Genomic DNA, 26,379 nt, shown 5'->3' with positions numbered 1-26,379 from the left:
ATGGAACATATGCACCATATATATTATATATAAGAACATTTGAGCTCACAGATGGCTTAGTAGCTAAGTTCTTCCTACGCAAGCCTGATGACCTGAATTTAGAATCCACGTAAAACCTCTGTAGTCTCTGGGAACTCACACTAAGATATGGGAGGTGGAGACAGGAGAATCCACAGATGCATAAAACCCAGCTTTCCTGGCTTCTGCAGAAGGGAAAAGCTGGAGACAGTGTCTCAAAGAAGGCTGAAAGCAAGAGTCAACACTTGAGAGTCCTCTGACTTCTATATGCGAAGGGACATGCTCATCTGAACATATGTATACACTCAATGTTATTTAAAATTATGTTCTGAAATCATTAATCTGTTTTAGGCCCTTTTAGGGACAACCAACCAAAATATTTAGGAATGTCACTTTTAAAACAGTAAAGGAAAAGGAAATCTCTGGTCACTTGGCAAGTCTGAGTTCTTTAGAATGAAAGACATACACCACAGAGAAAATATGACCATTCCATAAGAGTATAATTCCATAAATCCTATCATAAGGACATACCTTTCCCTCCTAAAATTAAGACCATTAATCCTTATCCCTTCATAAGGACGCGTGTTACCTGTAAGATAATAAGGTAAGAGGCAGCTGTGTCCAAATCCTGAGCCATCAAACATTCCTCAAATAAATCCTTGGGGTTTCCGACAGCTGCAAAAAGGTAATTCCACAGAGCATACTCAGTCTTCCTGGCACAGTGCACGACTGTCTGAAGGAAGAGGGGGAACTCGGTGATGAACTTGGCCACGGTGGGCAGCAGCGGGTCGGGAATGGGCTCCCGGGAGGTAGCTTCTTCCTCCAGCACCTCGTGGAGCATCAGCTCCAACACGTGAGGGAAGTAAGGTAACGCAGCGCAGGACTGAGCCAGGAGGAGCGCCTGCTCGCCCAGGTTCCTGACCAGGAGCTGGCGGAGGATATGGTGGAGGTAGATCTGAGAGGTCCTCTCCACAACACAGAAGGGAAAGAGCACCTCCAGCTGCTCCCTGGCACTGCTCCGGGTATACAGAGAATCATAGAGGAGAGTGTCGTTGACAGCACCAAGGACCAACGCGTCTTCAAACAGAACGGCCAGGGGGTAAATGTTGATATGAAACGGCAGCATGATCCGCTGGGACAGGAAGGAGTGGGGCTTGCGATGATCCCTGGGGAAGAGAGGGAGCCAAACCTTCATCCCCGCACCACCACAGCTCAGCCAGAGGGCCTCCAGAAGGTGACGCTTTTGTTTGTTTGCTCGACAGGTAGTCCAGACATTTTCCACCGACTGGGCTAGTACAACAGGAGGACAGAACGGCAGCTGAAGGAGACACAAGAATTGCTGAAGTTTGGTTTTCCTATTAAATATGGAGGTTCTAAAGTTCATAGGTACTAGCTTTGTAGACATTCAAAATAAGTGTTTTTTTTTTAAAGGGGCTTTATTTAGAATTAGAGATAATAGTAATCTTTCAAAGTATATGTATTGAAATCTATAAAAAAAAACAAACCCAAAACCCCTACAATGACCAACTTCTCTGGTTTGTAAGATGAGCTTTATGTATGTTCTTGGTGCCTAAGTCACAACACACCACTCTCCCCTTAAGCCGCTCTACTCATAAACCCTAAGCTCATCACCGTCCCTCCTCGGGCTGGAAGTGCCGTCTAGCTGTACTCACAAGCTTCCTTTGGTTAGGGTGGCTGTCCTTCTCCCGGATCTGCGGGCCTGACCTGTCCCTCTGCATCATGATGAGCTGTCCCGCAAGGTTCAGCATTATGCTCTCTGCATCACGAGCCTGAAATTGATCAATACTGATTTTTAGGCATATAGTGATCTTGGCATTCCTCACCACCTAGTAAAATTTATGGGTTAAACAAACCAACAGCATTTACTGGGGTTGCACTATGCACAGCCATTTTGCTAGGCTCTGTGGGAAAACAAGTTTCCTGGACAAGATAGACAAAGTATAACATTATGTGGTTAGTGACCAATGAGTGCAGAACTCCTGAAAAAACTAGGAGAACTCCACGCGCACACAAACACACACACACACACACACACACACACACACACACACACACACACACACACACACTCACGCTGGAAATGACCTCAGTGATCTAGGTGCTGTCACTAGAGAGGGGTTAAAAGGATGAAACACCAGGAAGTCAGACGTAGTAGGAAAATATTATATTTTAACCTAAGCACGAAATGTAAGCAGACACATGTAGCTAGGACAGAAGAGCTATACTGGGAACTGCGAGAATGACCTCCTAGCTGGGCAGCAGCGGGATACAAACTGCCACGCACACTCCAGTGAAGTCTGCTTGGCAGGCTGAGGAGCCTGGAAGCACTCAGGAGGCAAAGAGTTTCATGGAAACTCACCTCCTGGAGCTTTGGCGTTCTCATTAACCCGTATACTCATACCCTATTTCTGAGTTCGTCTGCTGTATGGATCCACGTGCTCTCTTTTAGTATTATCTTATTATAAGTGCCTTTTAAGATTGAATTCTGACATATGTAAGCCCCCACCAGTGTTCCAATGTGCCAGAAGGAAGTTACCTATTCAGTAACTAATTAAGCATTACAAAAGACAGAGCCAACAGCTCAAAGCTGGTCTGCAGAGTGTTTAGCATGAAAGAGCCAGGGTATCCCACTGAGATAGAAATCTTCAGTACAGGCTACATTGCATATTAGAAGCAAGTTGGTGAATTCTTCTGACAAATGAAGATTCTCCAGATACTTAAAAGTTACACTCATATAATAATTTAGCAAGGCCTAGGAAATAGGAGGGCATTCTGCTAAGAGCAGAACCCCCTGGTGCTAGCCTTCACAGGGCTCCTTACCTGTCATTAAGCTGACCCTAGGCAGGACTGCTTTATCTTACTGTAAACTTTTACCTGGTTCCTGTAAGTCCCTTTGTAGTCATTCCTTTGTTTTGTGTCAGGCAACTTCAATGTACTTTGCCTGCTGTGACTTCCTACCCCCTTTATTTTCTGTACTATATAAGACTGGTGTTCACTTTGTGACAATACATTCAGATTTTACACAATCTCGCGTGTTGGTCTGTCTGTCACTCGCCAACTCCTTGCCCATCTGCACCCAGAGACCCTTTCCACGCAGACCCAGAGGTCTGCAGCTACAAACCACCTTGCATACCTCTCAAATGAAAGAATCATTAAAAAAATCCCACTTAGTCAGGACGAATTACTGTATTTTATTATGGACATTTTAATCAAATGCTAAAGAGTCTGTAATTATCACGGTTAAACCCACTCCCTCCACTTAAATAAGGACACAGTGGGAGTTTAAGAAACACTGCCTTCAGCCAGCTGTCAGGTAAGTCATGTCATTCATCGTAAGGGGGGATTAGTCTGACTTAGAAACAAACAGAACTTGCTGCCAACCTGGGATGACGGAACAGAAAAGGCATGTCTGAACCAAAGAGGGCTTCATGGTATAAGATCTAAGTGAGGTATGGAAAATGGGGTCTGCTGCTGGAGCAGTGCCTCAGCAGTTAAGGGTATTTACTGACCTTGCGGGGGACGTGAGTTCTGTTCTCAGGACCCTTGCTGACTGTTCAGAATAGCTTCTAACTCCAGCTCCAAGAGATTCAATTCTGTCTATTTATTTCCCTCCTATTATATTTCACCTTTCTAATCTGTTCTTCACTAAGGTAATACCTCGTTGTGAAGCCCTCTTAAATTGCTGCACCCTTTACTAATGAAGCTACTGATCACCACTGTTATCTAGCTCATACACAGATTTTCCCTTTTATTTCAAAGCCAAGGTATTTCAAAGCAAGATACTCTGCTCTCTATTCTCTGATATCTAATTCAATCCTAAAATATGTAGGCATTTTCCTTAAACTACAATGTTAATGAAGCAATAATTTTTAAAATTTTTCTCTCAGTTCTTATTTATTGTTAATTATTGCAATGGTGTTTTTTTGTTTTTCTTTTGGGGGGGGGTTTCGAGACAGGGTTTCTCTGTGTAGCCCTGGCTGTCCTGGAACTCATTCTGTAGACCAGACTGGCCTCAAACTCAGAAATCCACCTGCCTCTGCCTCCCAAGTGCTGGGATTAAAGGCGTGCGCCACCACCGCCTGGCCACACTTTTTTCATAATGCAGCTTACCAACATTGCACTGAGTGGTTCATTTATAGCTAACCTATGCTCTTCTTCCTTATGGTATAATTAGACTAATTCTCTATCTCTATAATTTCTGAGAATGAAAGATGATTTTAGACATAATTCCATTTAGCCTCTATTTTTGGTGAGAAATCTTCATATGAACTTCCTATTATCCCACCTTAGGAAACAGACATTTGTTTCACACATCATTGACTTTCTGATGACTAAGGCTTCACTGTGATATAAAGTTTCATGTAATAACCATTGCTGAATCAGTTATTTTCTTGGGACATAAAATGGTGACTCTGTAATTTTCACGTTTCTTTAAAATCTTGTAGTGGGACCTATGTGAAACAGAACTTTATCAGCCAAGGCTAGGTGGCCACCACAACAGAGCTTACAGAGGGAATGGAGCTGAGCTGTAAGGAAGAAAGGAATTAAGTTTAAAAAGGAGCCCAGAGCAGTGGATGAGCATACAACAAATGCATATGACAAGTGCGGCAGAGTTGGGGACATGGGGCTGCTGGCGCGCAGATGCAATACTACAGAGAAAAGTGTAGGGGAGAAGAGAATGACAGTGAGTTAAAATATTGTAGAGCTTCTCATGGAAGAAAGTTGCTCTTATTAATTTATTATTCCAAATAATAGAGAATCCTTATAAATTCTTATAAATGTAGTGTAAAATGGCCCTCCAAGTAAGTAGTTAAATTCCCCATAATTTTATGAGAATGCTCAAGTTTAATGATGGACCTAAATTAGAAGAAAAAGATGGATAGAACAGGACAAGGTTCTATTACAGAACTTCCCCTGCAGGACAGGCTCTCAGTTACATACACTGTGGAAACTGCTGGGTAGCCTTGGAACAGGAAGTGCCTGCAACCCGAGCGATCCCAACGCCCTGGCACGGCATACCTGGTCACCACACCTGACCACTGTGGGATCACCCTCGCTCTTCCCTCCTAACTGCCAGGCGTCCTCCACACCCAAAGTTCACTTTACTTCCTTCCCTCTCCCCTCTCCTCCCTACGGCCCCGCCACTAACACCACACAATACAGTCAGTACAGCATCCTCTCCAGTATTCTCCTTCATCAAGTTCTGCTTCAACTTCACTTTCCTCTGTATAGAATAAATACTAAGATCTGAAATAAATGTCTAAAGCGACCAATATTATCCACAAGACTTCTCTTTTCTTTTTATTTTATTTCTTTAACACATATAATAAATGTAATAAACCAAATACATGCACAAAAAATACAAGAATCATATGATCATCTCAATGGAAGCAAAAAAGAAAAAAAGAAAAAGTCTTTGATAGGATTCAACATGCATTCTTAATTAAAGCCCTAGAACAAATAGGACTGTAGGAAACATATTCCAACACAATAAAGATTATGTATGACAACCCCATGGCCAATATCATCATAAATGAATAAAACCATTAATAAGCCCCATTAAAATCAATAATGGGAGAGGACTGCCCACTATCCCTACTGCTCATCCATAACGTGATTGAAGCATTAGCTGGAGCAATAAGGCAAGAGAAGGGATACAAATGGGAAAATATCAAGTCAAATTGTTTTCAATTGAAGATTATCTCATAGCCAATGTTCCCAAAATTTGACTAGAAAAATTGTAGAAATTATCAATAATTTCAGCAAAGTGTATGATACATAATTGACTTATAAAATTTACCAGTCTTAATACATATGACATAATAACAAGCATGCTGAGAAAGAGATCATGGACACGCTCCTCTTCCCAGTTTCTTAAATAAAATATTTAGAATATACATAACAAAAGAGGTAAAAAAAAAACCCTCTACAATGAAAACTTTAAATATGTGAAGGAAGAGATTAAGAAACATACTAGAATTTGAAGACCTCCCAAGAGTATAGCTTGATATAATTAACATTGTGAAGAAAGACCTTCCTACCAAAACAATTTACTGATTCAATGAAATCACAATCAACATCCTCATCTCATTCTTCACATAAATAGGAAGAAAATCCTCAATTTGATATGGAACAACAAAAGACCCAGAATAGCCTATTAGTCTTGGATAAGTGTTTCTATGTATTCTGCTCGTTTTAAGTGCTAAGGGCATCTGTCTATGACCCCCAACTTTTATATATCTGCTTCTTTTGAGTCAATTTTGTTTGGTATTAAAATGGCTACTCCAGCTTGTTTCTTGGGACCATTTGCTTGGAAAATTCCAACCTTTTACTCTGAGGTAGTGTCTGCCTTTGTCACTGAGGTGTGTTTCCTGTATGCAGCAAAATTCTGAGTCCTGTTTACGTACCCAGTCTGTCTGTCTATGTCTTTTTATTGAGGAGTCAAGTCCATTGATGTTAAGAGATATTAAGGAAAAGTGATTGTTACTCCCTGTCATTTTTGTTGTTAGAGGTGGAATTATGTTTGTGTGGCTATCTTCTTTTGGGTTTGTTGAAAGATTACTTTCTTGCTTTTTCTGGGGTGTAGTTTTCCTCCTTGTAGTTTTCATCTGCCAGGATCTTCTAGCTTTCACAGTCTCTGGTGAGAAGTCTGGTGTAATTCTGACAGGTCTGCCTTTATATGTTACTTGACTTTTTTTCCCTTACTGCTTTTAATATTCTTTCTTTGTTTAGTGCATTTGGTGTTTTGATTATTATGTGATGAGAGGATTTTCTTTTCTGGTCCAGTCTATTTTGGAGTTCTGTAGGCTTCTTGTATGTTCATGGGCTTCTCTTTCTTTAGGCTAGGGAAGTTTTCTTCTATACTTTTGTTGAAGATATTTACTGGCCCTTTAAGTTGGGAATCTTCACTCTCTTCTATACCTGTTATCCTTATGTTTAGTCTTTTCATTCTGTCCTGGATTTCCTGAATGTTTTGGGTTAGGAGCTTTTTGCTTTTTGCATTTTCTTTGACTTTTGTGTCAATGTTTTCTATGGTATCTTTTGCACCTGAGATTCTCTCTTCTTTCTCTTGTTTTCTGTTGGTGATGCTTCATCTATGACTCCTGGTCTCTTTCCTAGGTTTTCTAACTCCAGGGATGTCTCTCTGTGTGATTTCTTTATTGTTTCTATTTCTATTTTAAGATCTTGGGTGGTTTTGTTCATTTTCTTCGCCTGTTTGATTGTGTTTTCTTATAATTCTTTAAGGGATTTTTGTGTTTCCTCTTTAAGGGTTTCTAACTGTTTAACCTGTATTTTTTAAAAGAAGTTATTTATGTCCTTCTTAAAGTCCTCTATCATCATCATGAAAAGTGATTTTAGACCTGAATCTTGCTTTTCCTGTGTGATGGTGTATCCAGGACTTGCTATGTAGGAAGAACTGGGTTCTGATGATGCCAAGTAACTTTGGTTTCTGTTGCTTATGTCCTTATGCTTGCCTCCCGCCATTTGGTTCTTGCTAGCGCTACCTGTCCTCACTGTATCTTACTGGAGCCCGTCCTTCCTGTGATCCTGGTTGTGTCAGAGCTCCTCAGAGTCCAGCTGCCTCTGTGATCCTGTGATCCTGGGTGTGTCAGAGCTCCTGGAAGTCAAGCTGACTCTCAGACCCTAAGATTCTGGTGTGATAAGTTCCTGGGATCCTGGGTGTACTGGCTAGTTTTGTGTCAACTTGACACAGCTGGAGTTATCACAGAGAAAGGAGCTTCAGTTGAGGAAATGCCTCCATGAGATCCAACTCTAAGGCATTTTTCTCAATTAGTGATCAAGGGGAAAAGGCCCCTTGTGGGTGGGACCATCTCTGGGCTGGTAGTCTTGGGTTCTATAAGAGAGCAGGCTGAGCAAGCCAGGGGAGGCAAGCCAGTAAAGAACATCCCTCCATGGCCTCTGCATCGGCTCCTGCTTTCTGACCTGCTTGAGTTCCAGTCCTGACTTCCTTGGTGATGAACAGCAGTATGGAAGTGTAAGCCGAATAAACCCTTTCCTCCCCAACTTGCTTCTTGGTCATGATGTTTGTGCAGGAATAGAAACCCTGACTAAGACACTGGGCATGTTAGAGTGTCTGGGAGTAGAGCTTCCTCTGGGTGTTGTGGGACTGGCTGCAGAGTTCAGGCCCAAGGTCTGTTCAGGACACCAACCCTGACTGGAAGGAACCTGTGCCACTGGTCAGGTGGGGTTCCTGTGTCTCTGGATTCTTCTGGTCCAAGTTACTTCTGGTAGTGTTGGGACAGATGTGTCCTTCTCACCTCTGATCCTATTAAGACTTCTCTTTTCTTATGCCCTTAGCTCTAAACACTAAAAATTTTCAACCCCTGATTGAATCATGTTGTCTCTTGTCTGTAAACTTTTGCATGACTGCCCGAATGTCTTTCTGTTTGTTTAGAACTCTCCTACATGTGTTCCAGGCTTCAAATCAAATGGTATATAAGAGTTTTCTGATTGATTAAACAGACTATTCCAGGTTTCTAGTATATGCTCCCAGAGCAGTCTGTATATTTGTACTGACTTGTTAATGTTGACCAGACACTGGTCTCCTTGGCTTGCCACTAAAACTCAGCATCTTCATGCAAGGTACATTACAGACACTTAGCATGCATTTGTTCAACAAATAAACAGACACAAACACCGGCCTAAGACACTACAGACTGAAATGTAACCCCCCTAAGAGCTCGGAAAAGGCATTAGTACCTGCTGCGGCATTTTCAAGCTGATGCCATTCTCTGTACTCACTGACGTCAGCGTGACAGACACTACCAGGAAGGGGTGAGGAATGTACCGTGACATGGAGACCTCCTGAAGAACCTGGACACTAGCTGTAGTATTGGAACTGAAAAATAAACAAAAAACCCTTCATAGCTCAACGATGTTCAGATTTTTTTCCTTTGCAGTTGCTATATGACAGTACATTTTATGTCTACACAGCAGACCCAAATGTCTTCTCCCCATTGTTCTTTCCTCCCCAAATATTCCTCCATTAATATTATTAATATTGGGGCTAGAGATGGCTCAGTGGTTAAGAGCACTGACTGCTCTTCCAGAGGTCTTAAGTTCAATTCCCAGCAACCACATGGTGGCTCCCAAACATCTGTAATGGGATCTGATGCCCTCTTCTAGTGTGTGTCTGAAGACAGTGACAGTGTACTCATTCATATATATATATTTAATGTTGAGAGACTTAAAGACCATATACAGGAAAATAAGACAGTGAAAGGCAGTAAAATGCTAGAAAGCAGGAAAAATAAAACCACAACACAGAACATCCCCAAACCAGCAGTAGGCATTCAAACAGAAATACCCGGGGAGCTGGAGGTCAGGGCAACAGTGTGGTTGAAAAAACAAAAGTTTACCTACTGAAGTAGTGATGTTCTAATTTTTTATCTTTGCATTACTTAATCCATCACATTACTTCAGTTCACACCTAATTCATTTACTTATTAAAAAATATATACTTTTAAGAACAAAGGACAATATCCCCGTGGCCTACATGCTGCAAGTTGACCAAGTCAACACTATAAGGTTTCTGGGCTGCAGTACAATATCCACTGTAGCAGGGATGAAGGGAGCTTCCTGGGGATAGCTCCTTACCTTCCCACAGGACCTGGAAAGTTTATTAGCCCCCAACGTGTGAGTTGTGGGAAAAAGTATCTAAGGCTTAGCTCAGCTAAAATGCTAGTCTTCCTCCCCATAACACAGGGAGAAAAGCAGGTTCTTGTGCTTTTCTTCAACTACTACCACCAAAACTCCTTATAATGAAACAAAATATGAAGATGGAAAAAGGGGTTTAGAAACCTGATAAAGAGGAGCAAGAGAGACTCACCCCCTGTTATAACTCACCCATCGGATTTTCTTTCAATACTGTAAAGGCATATTGAACAGTCTGCTCGAAACACTACCACCATGTCGCGGAAGACACTAAGCAGTAATGTTTCCATTGGTGCTTTGGTGACATGAGCAAAGGCATTGTCCAGGTTGGATGTTCGTAGGTAGATTCTGAGCTGAAGAAGGAAAGAAGTGCACATATAAATCAGAGGGTAACCAAGCATGCTTAGGCTCTCAGGCCGTCCATCTTTATCCAGACTCCTCCCCAGCTCACTTTAAAGAAACACCAGTCAGAAGAATGAACAACAGTTTTGCAAAAAAATTAATGTTTATATTTTGGCAAGCTAATTCTTCATAAATAACCAAAGATAAAGTGATCAAGAGTGAATGTAGAATTATGAGACCACGTATCAGATCTGTGTACTCAAACCCAATTAATGAGACTACTACTTCCTCAAAACCACCATAAGTCAATATACTAATAAGGCTATCCTTAAGAACAGTCACTCATATATTTTTTACTTTTAAATGTTTCATTATCAATCCTTAGAGTTTATTTTCTACCTAAAAGGTTATTCTTTTTAGGTTTAGTTACTTCTGAGACAGGGCTAATATTTAGCTCAGAATGGAGCTGAATTCTCAATCCTCCTGTCTCAGCTATAATATAAATAGTTATCTTACAAATTCAACTTGTCACTGTAAAAAAGAACAGGAAGAACCTAAACAGTAAGTCTACTATTGTGATAAGCTAAGTTATTGAGACAAAATGCTTTGTTCCGTTTTTAATGGCTTATTGTCTACCTAAAATTAAATCTCTATTATTTCTGAGAAAGAAAAAAAGTTACCTCTTCTTGACGGTCACTTAAGTTGTAACACGCAAGGACCATAAAGTCATCCCACCAGGCTAAGCCACCAGTCACAATCATATTTTGCTCCTTAAAAGAAAAATTTCAGATGCACTTACCTTAATTATATTACTCAAACTTTCAACAAATATAATACTCTTAGAAAGCTCTGATTATTTCTGCTTTATTCTCTCTTGCAAAATTATTTCTCCAGGACTTTTATTAACAATGTATCATATCCTGTCCTTTAAAAAATTACATATTCCTAAAAGAAACAGCTGTGTCATTCAAAATATCTCAGTACTATATAGCATTATTAATCTTACATCTAAAACAACTTGATTTAAATTCTGGCTTTACTCCTCAGCAGACAAGTGCGTGAATCCTGATCTTTTGGCAAATGATAGTATTAGTGTCCTAACTGGGCTGATAACACCAACCCATTTAAAGCCCTGGTACACAAGACACCTATGTTAACTTTCTCCACTCCTTCCCATCTGACTCTCATAAAATCAAACATTCTCCCTCTGAGCCTCCACCCCCCACCTCCTGCTATCCAGACGCACATATCACATACAGAATGCCCTCTAATTTTGTGGACACTTAGTTTCCCCACATTAGACAACTCAGTCTTAAAGATAATATTAAACCCTATGCTAAATAATTATTGCTACTAATCTTTTTTTCCTTCTTTTCATGTACCTGTTAAGAGATGTGTGTGTGTGTGTGTGTGTGTGTGTGTGTGTGTGTATGTACACCAGGGCTTGAGGTCTGAATTCTTCTTTGATGGATCTTCTACCTTATTCTTTGAGGTGACATCTCTCAGTCAGAGCTACTGGCTGCTATGACTAGCTTCTCCAGGCTGCTTGCTCCAGGGCTGCCTCACCTTTCCCTTCCAAGGATGGCATTACACATGACTTGCCATTTCCACTGAGCATCTAAGTGGCCTCTGGGCATCTGAGCTCAGGTTCCTTGCTTTTATATAAAACACTATAATAGCTGAGCCATCTCCCAGGCCTTGTCAATGGTCTTAACAAGAATGAAAAGCCAATTAACTCAATGAAAGAGCCTTTATCAAATATCAAGTATTTTATCAAAAGGGACTTATTAGCAATTATCAAATGTCAGTTTCTCTTCCCACTTCTCATCCCTCCAAGAACCTGTGAATACAGCAAGCACTTTACAGTTGAGCTATATCTCCAGCCGCAGTACCACTTTCTTTTTTCTTTTTTTATGCTTTGTATCTTGAAATTTATTTTTCTTAAAAAAAAAAAAAAAAAAGAAAGGACTAACCTGAGTAATGTTTCCAAAAAGTTTCCATTTTTTGGTGAGTAGAGAATAATGAGCAAATCCAAACTTGCCAGCCACAGCAATATTTTGTCCAAGTTTATCAATAGCTGAAAACTTTAAAAAAAATTAAAATCTCTTTCCTGCACATGGTATAAAGTACTTAATAAAATATAAAGTGAAGAGACTATAAATACATGTTTGCTAAGTGATTTAAATATAAAATACTAAACTAAAAGCCTAAATATTGACAAAGTGTGGCGGAGACCCACTAGTAATGCCCAGCAGATGAAGCACTGAGCTTTGCAATGAATCCACAAGGGCTCACCTCCCAGAATGACCACACAATACCAACAAAAGACACACTCACCCGTATAGGCCAATTGCTTTCTAGATAGGTGCTGGAAATCTATAGGAAATAACATATCAGCTTGGTAAGACTTATGAAATATATTCCAAATTAAAGCATTAACTTAGCACACAAGCTGAGATTCAGCTTCCTGCATGAATACTAGCTTCAGTAAGAGAGCCCTGAGAACTGAGCATCTGTTTATGAACCAATATTTACATCTCCTATCTTAATCCTTTCAAGGTTGTAAGACCCACACTTCCTTCTCCACCACAGAACTGCTTGTTTCTAATATTAACCTCAATATCACTGACAAAGAAGCACGGGATGGTAGCCACAAACTGCAGCCAACAGCGTCTGTCAGCTGACGTAGACCCACCCCCAAATAAATGGCAGCTTCGGCAGGAATTTTGGGTTGTAATGGAAATCTTCGTTGTTTTTGTACCGTTGTGATTGGAAAAAAAAAAAGCAATGAATATAAAATCAATGTAAAAACAAACAAAAACTGTGTTGCTTCAGAATAGCACCTGGCTTATTTCTTAAGAGAGCAGACCACCCACAGAGCTGTGTGAATACACTTAACCTACTCTTTCCCTATTTGGCTGTGAACCTGACTGACCCACAAGAACCCTTTACACAATATAGACATCAGGCCTCCATCCTGAGCACCAGTGTGACCACAGTCCCCATGGCCTCCAGCTTGAGCCTTTGTGCATGGTGTCACTTTATCAGTGCTAGGACACTATGTTCAAATGCAGAGCCAATTGTGGGCTATTTATGTGGAGTAAGTTTAGTGCTATACACTCCTACTCTATTAATTAGCTTTCATGAGCAGCTGGAGGAAGCGGAGTGTGAATTAACAGAAAAACAGAAATGGAAGAGTCTTCTGCTCCTGGAATAAGAAAAATTTCAGTTTATTCAAATTTCTTTTAATTTGACTCAAGAACACTGGATATATACAGAAAAGAAACCCAAATCAAAAACTATGTGAAGTAATCAAATCTAGTAAGTTGCCTATAGAGGAGAATCAAGTAAAAGCAATGAACGCAAAGCACTTGCACTATTCTCAATAAAATTAACTCATAGAGTATTAAACCGCAGCTCTCCAGACAGTCAGCTTAAAAGTATCAGTGAATGAATAGCTGTCCGTTACTTAAGAAAGGATGTAACAGGTGCACCAGAATAAGCAGCACACTGCCACCGGATAAGATAATAAAAAAAGAACCCTCCCCTCCCCAAACCTTCATCTTTCACTATTTCGTATGAAATGTGATGTGTGAGCTAGGGCATCACTGTAAAAATAATTCCAACATAAAAAGGGTCGGAAAGAGCTTATCAAATTATGACACTCTTACGTATATCCCTACAAACCCAAAACAGAATAACCCGCAAACCTAACCTATTGTTTTAACCTTCAAAAGTCTATGAAATACTACAAATTATAAACGATGTTGAGTTAAAATAATATGCTCTTTAATTTTGTCTTGTTTTATTACTAGAACAAACTGTACATTTTCCCCTAAGGTTACCTTCTTTTATCTATGTGTCATTTGGACTTTGTACTATAGACTTAATGCTGTGTGTAGAAATGGTGTCAAGGTAGAGGGAAACTAATAAAGAATGGAGAAACCTGGCCATAAAGGGAAGTATAGTTAGGGCTCAGGCGTTATGCCACATCACTGGGAAACTGAGCTGGGGCACAGAAAAGTCTTGCCCATCTTAGGAGGGTTTGCCAGTCTCTCTTCAAGACCTTGTAGAAACCAATGTTTATATAAAACACTGAACCCAACAAAGAACACAGCCAAAACTAGAAGGGTTTTTAAAAATTTCACCTTGTGTTCCAATGTGTTACTTTCTAAATTTGTAATTAAGAAAATTAAATATCAAAAATAAACTGAGAAAGGCACTGTCTATACAGCTGGCTACTAACTTTGCTTCTAACAAGTATGTATGCATTTAGTTTGGCTAGAGACATATAACTAACAAAACCTTCTAATCTGGAACGTAAGTTATATGACACAGAAGGGTTGAACAAACAAAAGAAACAAACTGCAGTGTTCCAGATGATGGGCAGAAAGCACAGCAGAATTAGTGAAGCTCATTAGATGAACTTTAAATAATACAGTAAGCACACAAAATAGAAAGCACATCACCAAATCGACTTTAATAGAGAACGTGGTCTTACCCTCCATGAGAGGGTGAGAGGGAAGGGGACGGGACGTCCTCATGACAGATGGGGACGCTTAGAGGGCAGAGCTTCTGCACATAGCCAGTTCCCACAAAGACCACTGTCACTCTGCATTCAGGCTCCGGTGTCAGCAAGCAAAGAGCAGGGTGACTCTCACATTAAAAAAAAAAGCTACAAGGGCAAATTCTAAGTTTTAGTACAAGGTCAATAGTAAATTCTAAGACTCAACACTATTAATTAGATTTTAAAGTACACCGGATTCTTCAATGTAGGCCGTTCCGAGGCTACGTAAGCCAGTGTAGTGTACCCTATAATGCTGCAGGAGTCGCGGGAACTCCCTCATGCAGAGTCTGTTGGACTAGATGACCTTCAGGCTCCTTCTAACTCTAAACATTCTATGAAACTTGAAATTAAAATTCTACTTCAAGGTAAATGTCTTGGACGCACAGCTATCTTTATTTATATCTTTATTGGTTTTTAAGTGTTTATTTCTCATTAGGGTTTATGAGCGTTCCAAAGCAAAATAAAGTTTTAGGCATTTTTAATTTATTTTTTGTGAACTATTTGTTTAACCTAATGGTAAGTAAGCTAACCATTTACAAATATCTTACCAAACCATTTTATCTTTATTTAAAACTAAAAGAACAGAGATGAATAAAGAATTGAAGAGACCTAGGTAAATCCACACTTAAAACTTCATCTGGGCAAGTGAGTACAGTTAGCGTTCAGACGACAGCCTGTGCTACCTACAGTCCTAAAATCAGTGCTGTGTGCTTGTTCAGTGGAATGCTTTAGAGACGGCTAAGAGTCATTGAATTTTTGAGCTGGAAGGAAATTCAATTTTGTTATTGCCTGATGGATGTTTTAGTTCCAGACCTACCTTCTTCGATCCTCTGCTCTACTTGGCTCTCTGGTAACACAGACCTGGCTAGGCAGAAGTGGCATTGATTCTAGGTCAGTGTAGAATGAATAGTTCAAAGTATGGGGAAATGAAAATAGCAGAGAAATGGCTATAGGAGAGAAGGGAGCAGTGGAAAATTTTAGTCAAAGAAGTAGCTGATGCAGTTCTATATTTTAAAATGTTACTAATTATAAAATGGTATGTACATTGTTTTGATCTCATGAGGTTATTAATGTATGTTAAATACATTTTTTTCAGCGCATACTACAAGTCAATGTAGGAGCTATTCCTCATTTAACCTCAGAGAATGACCACTTTTCTGTCTTTCATTTTCTCAAAATCAACTGAAAACGATATGAGAGCTGAAGCAAACTAGTAAGATATAAGCAGAGGGAAGGCAAGGGGTTATGAAAACAGAAACTGATTAAGAGAAGCTCGTGTAGTAGTACTCGCGTAAGGTCCCACCATTCGGGACCAACCACATAGCAGGATTCTATCTCAAAAGGAAAGGAAAGGAAAAAGAAAATGAAAAATAAATTGACTAAAAGAAACTAATCCAAGAGCAGGCTCTGTCATTTTGGTACTAGAAGGAGAAAGAAAATACTTAAAACTTTGAAACTATGCATACAAATTTATTACAAGAAATTTCAATTTATCTACTGCACCAAATTAATCTTAATTGACATCAAAATTCAGAATTGATCCATTTCAAATGTCAATCTGTCAAAGTTACTAAATGAACATTCTAATTTAAATGTGCTATCAGGATGAATCCATAATTTGGAAAAACATTAAATCAAAATAAAATTATGAGCAATAAATTTCTCAAATGTTCAGAGGGTTGCACTTTGGGTCAAGTGTAAGTGATTAACTGCTGAAGCCATAAAGTCAGCTGTACTAGGTGCCAGTCAAGCCATCTCTTGCCATGCAGTGGATATACTTTGGGCTATGCAAGTCCACTGTGTTAGAGTAAGCAAAACAGAGGGTCAAAGTAAAGTAATCTTCACTGAGGGAAAAAGAAATAACTTTTAGAATATACTCTATCAAATGGAAAGAAAAAAGGCAAGGAAAGAAACCAAAGCATTGAGAGAGAGATAGCGATGAAAATAATTAGAAACCTTCCAAGTGATCCGTTTCTAATCAGGGAGTCAGCAGCAGTCAGTAAATGAACACTCACCTGCACAACATGCCAATGCCGATGACCAAGTAAAGTGCTTAATCCCGGAGCCTCCAGACCTCCATCTGCAAATGGGCTCTTCTCATGCCTGGGCATACGCTCAGCACGTGCTGAAGAGTACTTCGGATTCTGGGCCTGTGAGGCTTCTCCACAGTTCAAGTACAAGCGATCTTCTCCCTGAAGCAACACCTGCTCTTGGTTACTCTAGATGGAGAAATAAGGCCAAAAGGGAAAACAAATGAAGATACCTAGCAATAGGCAGGGACAACTGAGTAACAAGCCGTCTTAGTTTTATTACTGAACGAGTACCATAAATCAATACTGATTTTTTTTCACATGACAGAACCTACATAATGATCTTGTATGTTACATTTAGAGACGAGTCAATATTTTAGTGATTCTTAGTTCAAATACGTTTTTTGTACAGTGTGTTTTGTCCCAATTGTTTGAACCGTACCTTCCACCAGCACCTCACATGGTGACACTCTGAGAACTATACCTGAAAAACTACATGTAAATACAGATTGCTTACAACTGACTGTGCAATTTTCTATATTTACTCAGAGGTGCAACAGTGCCTGCTTTTAGTTAATTATGCCTTGAGTTTTAATTAGAGCACCAGTGCTCTCAAGATGAAAAGATTCTTATATTCAAATCAGACAGTGTATATTCTATTCCTTTCCCATTTAGTCCAAATTACCACACACACACACACACATACACACACACGCGCGTGTGCGTATCTTTTTGTATACATGTATGTGTGGTATGCATGTATGCATGTGTGTTTGCACGTGTGCATGTGTATGTGGTGACTCAAGATTGATGTCAGGTCTCTTCCTTAACAGTTCTTCTCTGCCTTATACACTGAAGCAAGGTCTTTTGCTGGACCTGAAGATTGCCACTCTGGCTAGGTAGATGAGCTAGCTTGCTCTGGAATGCCCCATGCCTACCTCCTTCCTGCTGGACTTACAGATGGCTGCCATGCCCACCTGGCTTTTCCGTGGATTCTGGGCACTCAGAATTCAGCTCTCACCCACTCACTGATCCATCACCCCAGCCCAGAAGGGGGCTCTAAAAATATCTGGAATGGGAAAGGGCAGGAAATATACTCTCTTCTTATTTTTCTGTGGATCCTTACTATAGTATAGAGTTCTGAGATCTGGGTTATTTTCACATTAATTTTCAATGTATTGTAAAATTAAATTTCTTGTTACACCACTTAGCATTAAAAAGCCATTGATAATGGTGCCGAGATATGTACCCATAGCATATAACTGTAGCATATTAACATACATCATCATTGTGGTCCCCTTGCTTCAGCCTCCCAAGTGTGTAGGATTACAAGTGTGTGCCATTATGCCCTGGTCTCAGAATTTTTGTTCTCTCTGCATGTGTGTGCATGAGTGTTCATGAGTGCTTTACGAGTGCCTGTATGAGAGTGTGAAGTGAAGGTCTTCCTCAATCACTCTCCACCTGGTGTTTTGTACCTGGAGCTCGCTGACTCTTGTTTCCACCTTCCCAGGGTCAAGGTTACAGGCACACCCTATCATGACCAACCTTCCCCCCAGGTCCTCAAGCTTGTGCAGCAAGCTCTTTATGGACTAAGCCATCCCCCCAACCACCTGAAACATGTTTTTAAGTTTTATTTATTTAATGTATGTGAATACACTGTCGCTGTCTTCAGACACACCAAAGGAGGACATCAGATCCCATTACAGATGGTTGTGAGCCACTATGTGGTTGCTGGGAATTGAACTCAGGACCTCTAAAAGAGCAGTTAGTGCTCTTAACCGCTTAGCCATCTCTCCAGCCCCCACCTATTAATATTTTGAAGTAGTATCTAAGTAGAACATACTTTGGATATCTTACCCAGATAAAGGCTAAGTTATCTTACATGTAAGTATGGCTTCTTTCAAATTGCTTGTAGCATTATTTTTTTGTAAAAGAATAAAACATCAAACACAAACAATCCCCATCCCATGCCAAACAAACAAACAAACAAACAAACAAAAACCAAGTCCAAAACATGTTCAGAAATAAGATTTTGGCATTTTATAGAAATATTTGAATCACAGAAAATATACATAGAAAGTACAGTTAATAATTTTAGAAATATATTAAAATCTGTGGGACATAGAAAATGGTCTAAAATTCTGCCCTAAGAGGCATTCAGATCAAAACAAAACAAAACAAACAAACAAACAAACCAACCCCAGTTTTAATCACTTACCATACAAGGGTTCACAGTGAGTACACTCTTGATAAACTGAAACAGCAGAATGCTGGGCTCTTTAACTGTGCTCCTGAGGTCGGTCTCAATCTGAGTGTGCTGAGAGCCCAGCCCACTGATTACCCATAAGTGATAGCCTTCTGCACCCCAGCTCTTGAAGGAAAAGAAAAAAAAAATCAAAGCAACACAAAGTTATTTTGATTTCTTTTATAACCTCAGTTAAATACTGAAAACAGTCAATGTATGAAATAACCCCTGGCACAATTCTTGTCTTCTGAATACTGGAGCAACCATGACAAATAACAGACAAGACCCACATCCAGGGTAAGACAACTGGCTCAGCAGGTCAAGATGCTCGGTGTGAAAGTGAGCGAATCTGAGCCTGATCCCCAGAATCCACGGAATGATGGAGAGAGCCAACTCCATAAGGCTGTCCTCTGGCATCCACATGGGAACCTGCTCACACATACACACATCATCCACATCATCTATACAGACACACAAAGTAATTATTTAAAAAAAAAAAAAAAACAGAATCAATGATTCTTGTCATCTAGTACATCTTAACTCTCGCCCGGGGAACTCACCGTCATTGCCTTCTACTTAAGAGTGGGAAAACACTATATAACGTCTCAGCTTCAACTTCAGGACTACAGTCCTAAAATTCTTTCGTAACATCTCAATTTAATTGACCTGGTTTTGAGCTCTGACTATGACTAGAAGCTCAGTGAGAAAGTGTTTATAACAGATGTGACCTTTGTATACAGCAAGGAGCCCTGAGTTGGCTGTTGGCTCTGACACTTGTTCTTATTTCAGCTTGACCTTGTTTAGTAATACTGTGTTGGTCAAGGTACCTAGTTTCTTTAGATAGAGGTTTCTTCAGTTGAGAAATGTACAGTAAAAGATTTAAATATATTCCTCTAAGCCCAATCAATATTGACATTCTGTAACTAGGTTCCACCATAGAATTTTTGAAGCTAGTAATTTTTAATATGTAAGCAACTTCACAAACTGCTGCAAATTGTTTAATGGTAACACACGCCTATAATCCCAGCACTTGGGAGAAAGAGGCCGAGGCAGTTTGAGGATAGCCTGGTCTACAGAGCAAGTTTCAGGACAGGCAAAGCTAAACGGAGAAAACCTGTCTCAAAAAAACAAAAAGAAAAAAGAAATAGGAAAAAACAAAAGCTAAATAATTGTTTATTTCATGTGTGTATGTATATATGTGTGAATCTGTTTGTGCATAGGTACACATGGAAGCAAGATGATACCCTGTTCTATTGCTTTCTATTGATTTCTTTGAGATAGGGTCTCTGTAAACCTGGAGCTAACTGCTTGGATCTTTAGTTTGTAGTTGAAATACCAACTTAATGAACCTGATAATAATAGTTAATATATGAAATTTAAAGACACTAACTAGTATGAAAACTTGTGTTTGTGTGAGGCATGTGGAGGGTGAATGCACAACTCTGTGTGTGTGTATGTGTGTGTGTGTATACAGAAGCCAGAAGAGGTCATTTCTCAGAAGCGTCTACCCTTTTTTTTTAAAGACAGAGTCATTGCAAAGGCAAAGGCAAGGGCAAGAGGATTATTGGGTCAAGGCTAGCCTGGTCTATGTACTTTGAGGCCAGCCTTGGTTACAGAGCAAGAAACCTCATCTTACATATGCAAGTAAATACATTTCATCAAAAATGAACTATATGGGAAAATATCTACTGAGACAAAACTCCTCTCTGATTTTGTGAAATCAATGTGAGAAAAAGAAAAGGCCCTGAGGTTTATAGGGTGTAGAGGTTTACAAGCTGCACCTGTGTTTAAACAGAAAGTACTCACCATGGAGTTGATCTTAAGGGGATCTTTTTTGGTACCATCTGACCTGTAACTAAAACACAACAGAAACTTGATTGTCTTCCATGGCCTATAATATACATACCCTTAGCTTCAGCTTAAAATAAAAATCAATTGACTTTGTTCTTTTAAAGTAAAAATACATTAATAGTACACAAAACTGAAACACTTATGCATTATTACATATTTCTATTTTAAAGCAGCACTTTTTGGTTTAGCTTTCCACGGTGCTATTTTTGAGGCAGGGTCTTATTATGTAGCCCAAGCTGGCCTTGACATGAGGTCATATACATAACTGTGCTCACAAAAAGAAGTTTATTTCTCCTAGTGTTTGGGTCACTAAATACATTTTTACTAAATCAACTGTAGTTTTAGGTGGGTCAATATATTCTCAATATATTGTTTGAAAAATCAATATATTCTCAATAAGGTAAATCTGAGCTTTATCAATTGTTTTGGTGTCAGAGTAAAACAGGGTGGATGGGACTAGAGGTCACGTTAAGTGAGGTATACCAAACTCAGACAGACAGAGCGTCCCACAGTCTCTCCTACGCAGAATCTATACACAGGCATGGAGTGAGAGGGGGCTATGAGAGAAGTATGTCCTGGAAGAAAGAAGACAGGAGGAGTGAGAGGGGTAGTGGAACTGAGGAGCGACAGAGAAAACACCATGGTCTCTACCATGCATGCAGTCTAGATTCACATACGAATGCCACACGGCAAGAAGGCAGTGGGGGTGTTTAGTGAGAGGGAGATCTGAGCACAGTGCCCTGATGGGCATGGGATGGAATCCTAAGCTCGAATGTTGGCAACTATTTTGTACACTATTAAAATTTTTTAACAGTAAAACAGTTTTTTTTTTAAAAATTTTAAATAAAGGTAGTTCTATGACCTGCATTAATGAATATATGAGCTGTCAGGGAAACAATGGGTCACTTATCTAAAGTCTCTCTCTCTCTCTCTCTCTCTCTCTCCCTCTCCCTCTCTCTCTCTCTCTCTCTCTCCACTCACGCGAAGTCTCCTCCAAGTGTACATATCAGCTGGGCTCCAAACACACTCCACAGAGAAAGACCTCCATATTCCCAGGTTACTATTACAGCGCTGTTGTCAGGAGACCATCTAATCAATTTAACAGCTCCTGTTTTGTTCCAGATGTCTGTGAAAAGATAGTGAGAAGGGTTAAAAAAGATTGTCCAGAAATACTTAGTACTTTTTACAAGCCATATATCCAAATCTGAACAAGCAGAAGGGCACAGACTACTTGAATTCTAACTAGGATGAACCCGTCTGTGGAGGGTACTGAAAACTAAGGCCACCATCAGCCTTGGCCTGAACACCTCAGGAAGCAGGTGAATTATGGGAAGTGAAGGCTGGCCTTCTGGATTAGCTTGAATAACTACCACTGTGTAATCCTCAAAGCCTTTTGTTTCATATAAACCAGTTTCTGTAACATTGGGATAAGGTTGCAGCAAACATTTTATGTAGCACGTGTGATCTGTCTTTGTGGTACACCAGACAATATCCTACATGATTTTTCACACTGAAACCATGATGTTGAATGTCTTAAAATACTGGAGAAAGTACTTTCCCTCTGAATTTATCTGCCAAACTCTGAGACTCTTCATCATTACTGGTGACTCTCACAGCATGTGAGGGTCAGGAGATAAAGATCAGAGCTTGCCCACACCTGGAAATCTAGTAAGGATACCAGGTAATGCCAAGATGATAGAAGCTGCATCCATGGCACAAAGGAAAGAGAGAACCTGCCATGTAGATGAGGGGCAATTTTTCCATGTTTCATCCAATACACAGAACAGAAACAAAAGTCCCGTCACAGTCCTCAGTCACACATGACTCATAATTTGTGTAATTAATATAGTTAAAAAACAAAACAAAATACACCACTTATATAGAGAACACAATTTAAAGGGTTCTAATAGTAACCCAAGTGCTCTTACAGTGCAGTGCAAGTCCTGAAGCATCCACAAACTTAACTGTCAAGAAACATCAGCTCTTAGTAAACAATGCTAAAATATATAAATAATCAAATCCCAAGAGGTATGTCAAAGCAGAGGTAGATTCAAAGTCTCTGGATATCAGGTTAGTGCAGACACAGCATAAAACAACCACTCTTCTTACAGCGAAAGAAGCAAAAGGGCTGTCAGGTGCTGTGGTGGAGAAAAGTGCTTGTTATGCCAAGTCACGGACCTGAGCTTGATCCCTAGAGCCCACGCTGGGGAGAACCAATCCTCCAAGCTGCCCCCTGCCCACGACAAGCATGCTGTGACTGTCTTCCCTCCCTCCTCAATAATAAATGAAGTAAGACAAAAGTTGGGTGATGGCTCAGATTATAAGATGCTCACTGGGTAAGCATTGAGACTGAAACCTAAATTTGGTTCACAGAGCCCACATAAATGCTAGGCATGGTGCCCTGTGCCTTCCATTCCAGTAACAGGGGTGGGGGGCAGAGACAGGAAGATCTCTGGGGTTTGCAGTCTGGTTGACCTGGGCAAGCTCCAGAGTCTGTGAGGAATCGTGTCACGAAAACTAAGCTAGAAAGTACCCGAGGAAGACAAGTGATGGTTATTTCCAATCCAATAAGTGTACCCATTCCATTAGCACAAAAATGTTAAAAAATGAGATCAAATATTATTCTATTTATGGGCACTTAAAAACGTTATTAAATTACTAGAACAGCGATATTAGGTAGGTTAAAGCCAATAACTTAACAAACAAAACCTTTGGCATAACTTACATAACAACCACAGAGATAGTAAACATAAAGAAAGCACAATGGGGATTTGGCAGCTCTTAATGTGCTGCATAAACTGAGACACTGCTGGAGACAGACTCCAATTCTGGTGCCACCCTCCTCTCTTGTCCAAAACTACTTCCAAGGTTTTCTTAAAGCCTAACATAGCTATAAGACATACCTATGATCAATTAGAAGGAGAAAGTTGGAGTAGATAGAGCTAATTCTGGGAGACCTTTCCGTTTCTCACTTTAAATACAAAAATCAGAATATATCTTGATTGCTTCCTTCTTCATGCAAATGCCAAAAAGTAAAGGTTGGAACTCAGGGCTATTTTATGATCATGATCTAACATGCAGTTTAGTACTCAGTATTTGGGAGAATAAATTGAAATCAGGTAAAGATTGCAGAGAGGTCTAGACAAGAAAACTAGAAGCTAAAACTAAATTAAGTGAGGACCAGACACAGTGAGGGATGAAAGGCTATCCCAGGGCCCCTTTAATTCTCTTTATACACAATTCTTGGGCCAGACTCTTATCATATATTTCTTAACAATATTTACTTAGTGCTACATTATTGAATTGAAAGTTAGATTTGTTAAGCTTAGCATTACCAGTACAGTAGTTCCCTTTATCAGTGGTTTCATTTTCATACTTAATAACTACCCAAGATTAACTGTGGCCTCAAAGTATTAAGTGGAAAAATTCAAGAAGTAAAAACTTCAAAATTGAATTACACACACTGTTTCAGTATAGCAGAGCTTGTGTTCGTGAAACCCTTATTTTTCTTAATGGCCACAAAGCACAAGGGTGTTGGCATTTCCAACATGTATAAGAGAACATGGAAACACTGTTATAACTGCAGAGGTGAAGGGTCTTAATGAAAGAAAAAAAAAACCTGTATGTTGACTTTGATTGTTAAGAACAAATCTTTTTTACTTGGGAGGTTGACGTAGGATGACTGCTATAATCTCAAGGCCAACCTGGGCTATACAGTGAGTTTCAGACAGCCTGGGCTAACATGGGAAAGACTTTCTTCTCATGTAAAACTTAGGAAAAAGAATTCTGTACTGTTTTCGGCCCCCAACATCTGTCATTTTTTAGGCATCAGACAGTGACAGAGAATTGAAAATAGGTTTGCACTGGAAAACTAATATGTATGTACACAACATATGTTATAGACAGACTGAAAAGTAGGGAAGACAGATGGATGATGGAAAGATGAGAGAGAGAGAGAGAGAGAGAGCGCGGTTGCTACATCTGCCAATGGAGAAGAGGCTGCCAAGATGCTCACGGAGTGGAAGAACTTGAGCTAAGAGAAAGGGGCATCACCTACAAAAAGTCTTCTTCCCTTTGAGTCTTCTGGGACAAAACATGAAATATAATCATAGATTAACTCTAATGCTGTGATACCTGAGGGCTTAAAATCGGGTGTAGTAGACAGACATAGCCAAGAACCCACATCTCTCCACCCCCACCCAAATGTTTGAGAAAGGCCCCATTCAGTTATAATTTTTCTATTTTATTACCACTTATTTTAAAAAGTTTTGGTTTTTTAACTGTGTTGTTTATGGAACACACTGCGATAGTTCAATACATGAATACAGTGTAATTATCAAAAGGGGGATCAGCTTGACTAGTTTAGAATCACCATGGGAACACAGCTCTGGGTATACATGAGGATGTTTCCAAAAAGGCCTCCTTGAGGAGAGTGGGCAGCACCTGGAGCCCCGGACCAGACAGAAACCAGAAAGCAAGCTAAGCTGCAGAATTCCCCTCGCTCTCTGTTCCTGACAACAGACATGCTGGACCCAGCTGCCCCATGCTCCCAGCCCCATGCTTTCCCTGCACGGCAGGCTGTACTTCCTGAAACTGCAAGCCAGAGTACACAGCTTCCTTTCTCTTTCAAAAATACTTTATGCACATGGGTGTTTTGCCTGCATGCATGTCTATGGACCACTTTCATGTCTGGTGCCTGTAGAAGCCAGGAGACAGCACTTTTCTCCTGGAACTGAAACTATAGATAGTTGGAGCTGCCATGTGTGCTGGGAACCACACACAGGTCCTCTGGAAGGGCAGCAGCTTTCAGCCGCTGAGCATCCCATCCTAAGTTAATTTTGTACAGTATTTTGTCACAGCAATGAGAAAAGTAATGAATATACAGGTTATCTCTGCTTATGCCTAATTTATAAAAGAAACACTGCCACAAGCCTTTATGTGTAAGGATCAGTATACAGAGTTGGAGAGGTGGCAGTGCTGGGATCCAACCTCACAGACGAAGACAGACCTTACTAGTACTCACCAGGATACTGCTTTGCTGTGAGCTCTAGTTTATGGGACAGCAGCATGGCTCCTGTAGTGTTGTCGATTGTATAAACCTGCACACAGCCACTGTGAAAACAAATACTGTTAGTGAAAAATGACCAATATAAACAGAAAGGCACTATCATGGGAATCTATGTTCTAGTGAAAGGTGTACAAAGTAGAAAACCATTCTGTAAGTAATTAGTCATCTCATTAGCCCGAACAAATGCTTAGGCAGTGATGGCTATTTCCTTTCTAAATATTCTAGAAATTCCTAACATTTTCCAGGAAACACATATATTGTTCACTCTACTATATAAAATTACAAAACAATGGAAACAATCTGAACACATAGCAACAAGAGGAAGGAAAACAGTGGTATATTCTTACAGTATCATGTCTATAACATTGAAAAGGAAGAGCTTTAGCGATATGCATCAACCTGGGCAGCAAATGTGTGTGTTCCACACATAGGCACCCTCCTCTTCTGCTTGCTTTAGGAGACACACATAATAGGGATGACCACACATTTTTTAAATCCTAAGTAAAATATGGATAAATCAAATCATGAATATAAAATTTCCCTCTCCTCCTCCCCATTTATT

The 26,379-nt window shown here is 39.9% G+C and overlaps 1 protein-coding gene across 4 annotated transcripts in view; it reads right to left on the bottom strand.

Annotated features, from left to right (window-relative positions):
• The window catches only part of Ric1 (RAB6A GEF complex partner 1), an 83,706-nt gene that overhangs the window by 9,315 nt on the left and 48,012 nt on the right, over positions 1–26,379 (bottom strand). For all 4 annotated transcript variants that reach the window (XR_386464.4, XM_030250893.1, NM_001081319.1 and 1 more), the window contains 12 exons: positions 25,773–25,861; positions 21,731–21,875; positions 20,705–20,753; positions 18,872–19,024; positions 16,639–16,842; positions 12,394–12,432; positions 12,030–12,140; positions 10,737–10,826; positions 9,907–10,067; positions 8,761–8,899; positions 1,692–1,808; positions 608–1,336 (listed from right to left, as the gene is read on the bottom strand). Coding sequence is in view for 3 of the 4 variants with exons in the window: in XM_030250893.1 (XP_030106753.1) it covers positions 608–1,336; positions 1,692–1,808; positions 8,761–8,899; positions 9,907–10,067; positions 10,737–10,826; positions 12,030–12,140; positions 12,394–12,432; positions 16,639–16,842; positions 18,872–19,024; positions 20,705–20,753; positions 21,731–21,875; positions 25,773–25,861 (2,026 nt within the window). In the remaining variant the exon portion in view is untranslated. The remainder of the gene's footprint in view (positions 1–607; positions 1,337–1,691; positions 1,809–8,760; positions 8,900–9,906; positions 10,068–10,736; positions 10,827–12,029; positions 12,141–12,393; positions 12,433–16,638; positions 16,843–18,871; positions 19,025–20,704; positions 20,754–21,730; positions 21,876–25,772; positions 25,862–26,379) is intronic.

Source organism: Mus musculus, chromosome 19, assembly GCF_000001635.26.
Source record: "Mus musculus strain C57BL/6J chromosome 19, GRCm38.p6 C57BL/6J".
Lineage (NCBI taxonomy): Eukaryota > Metazoa > Chordata > Mammalia > Rodentia > Muridae > Mus > Mus musculus.
This window is presented reverse-complemented; position numbering and strand designations above follow the sequence as displayed.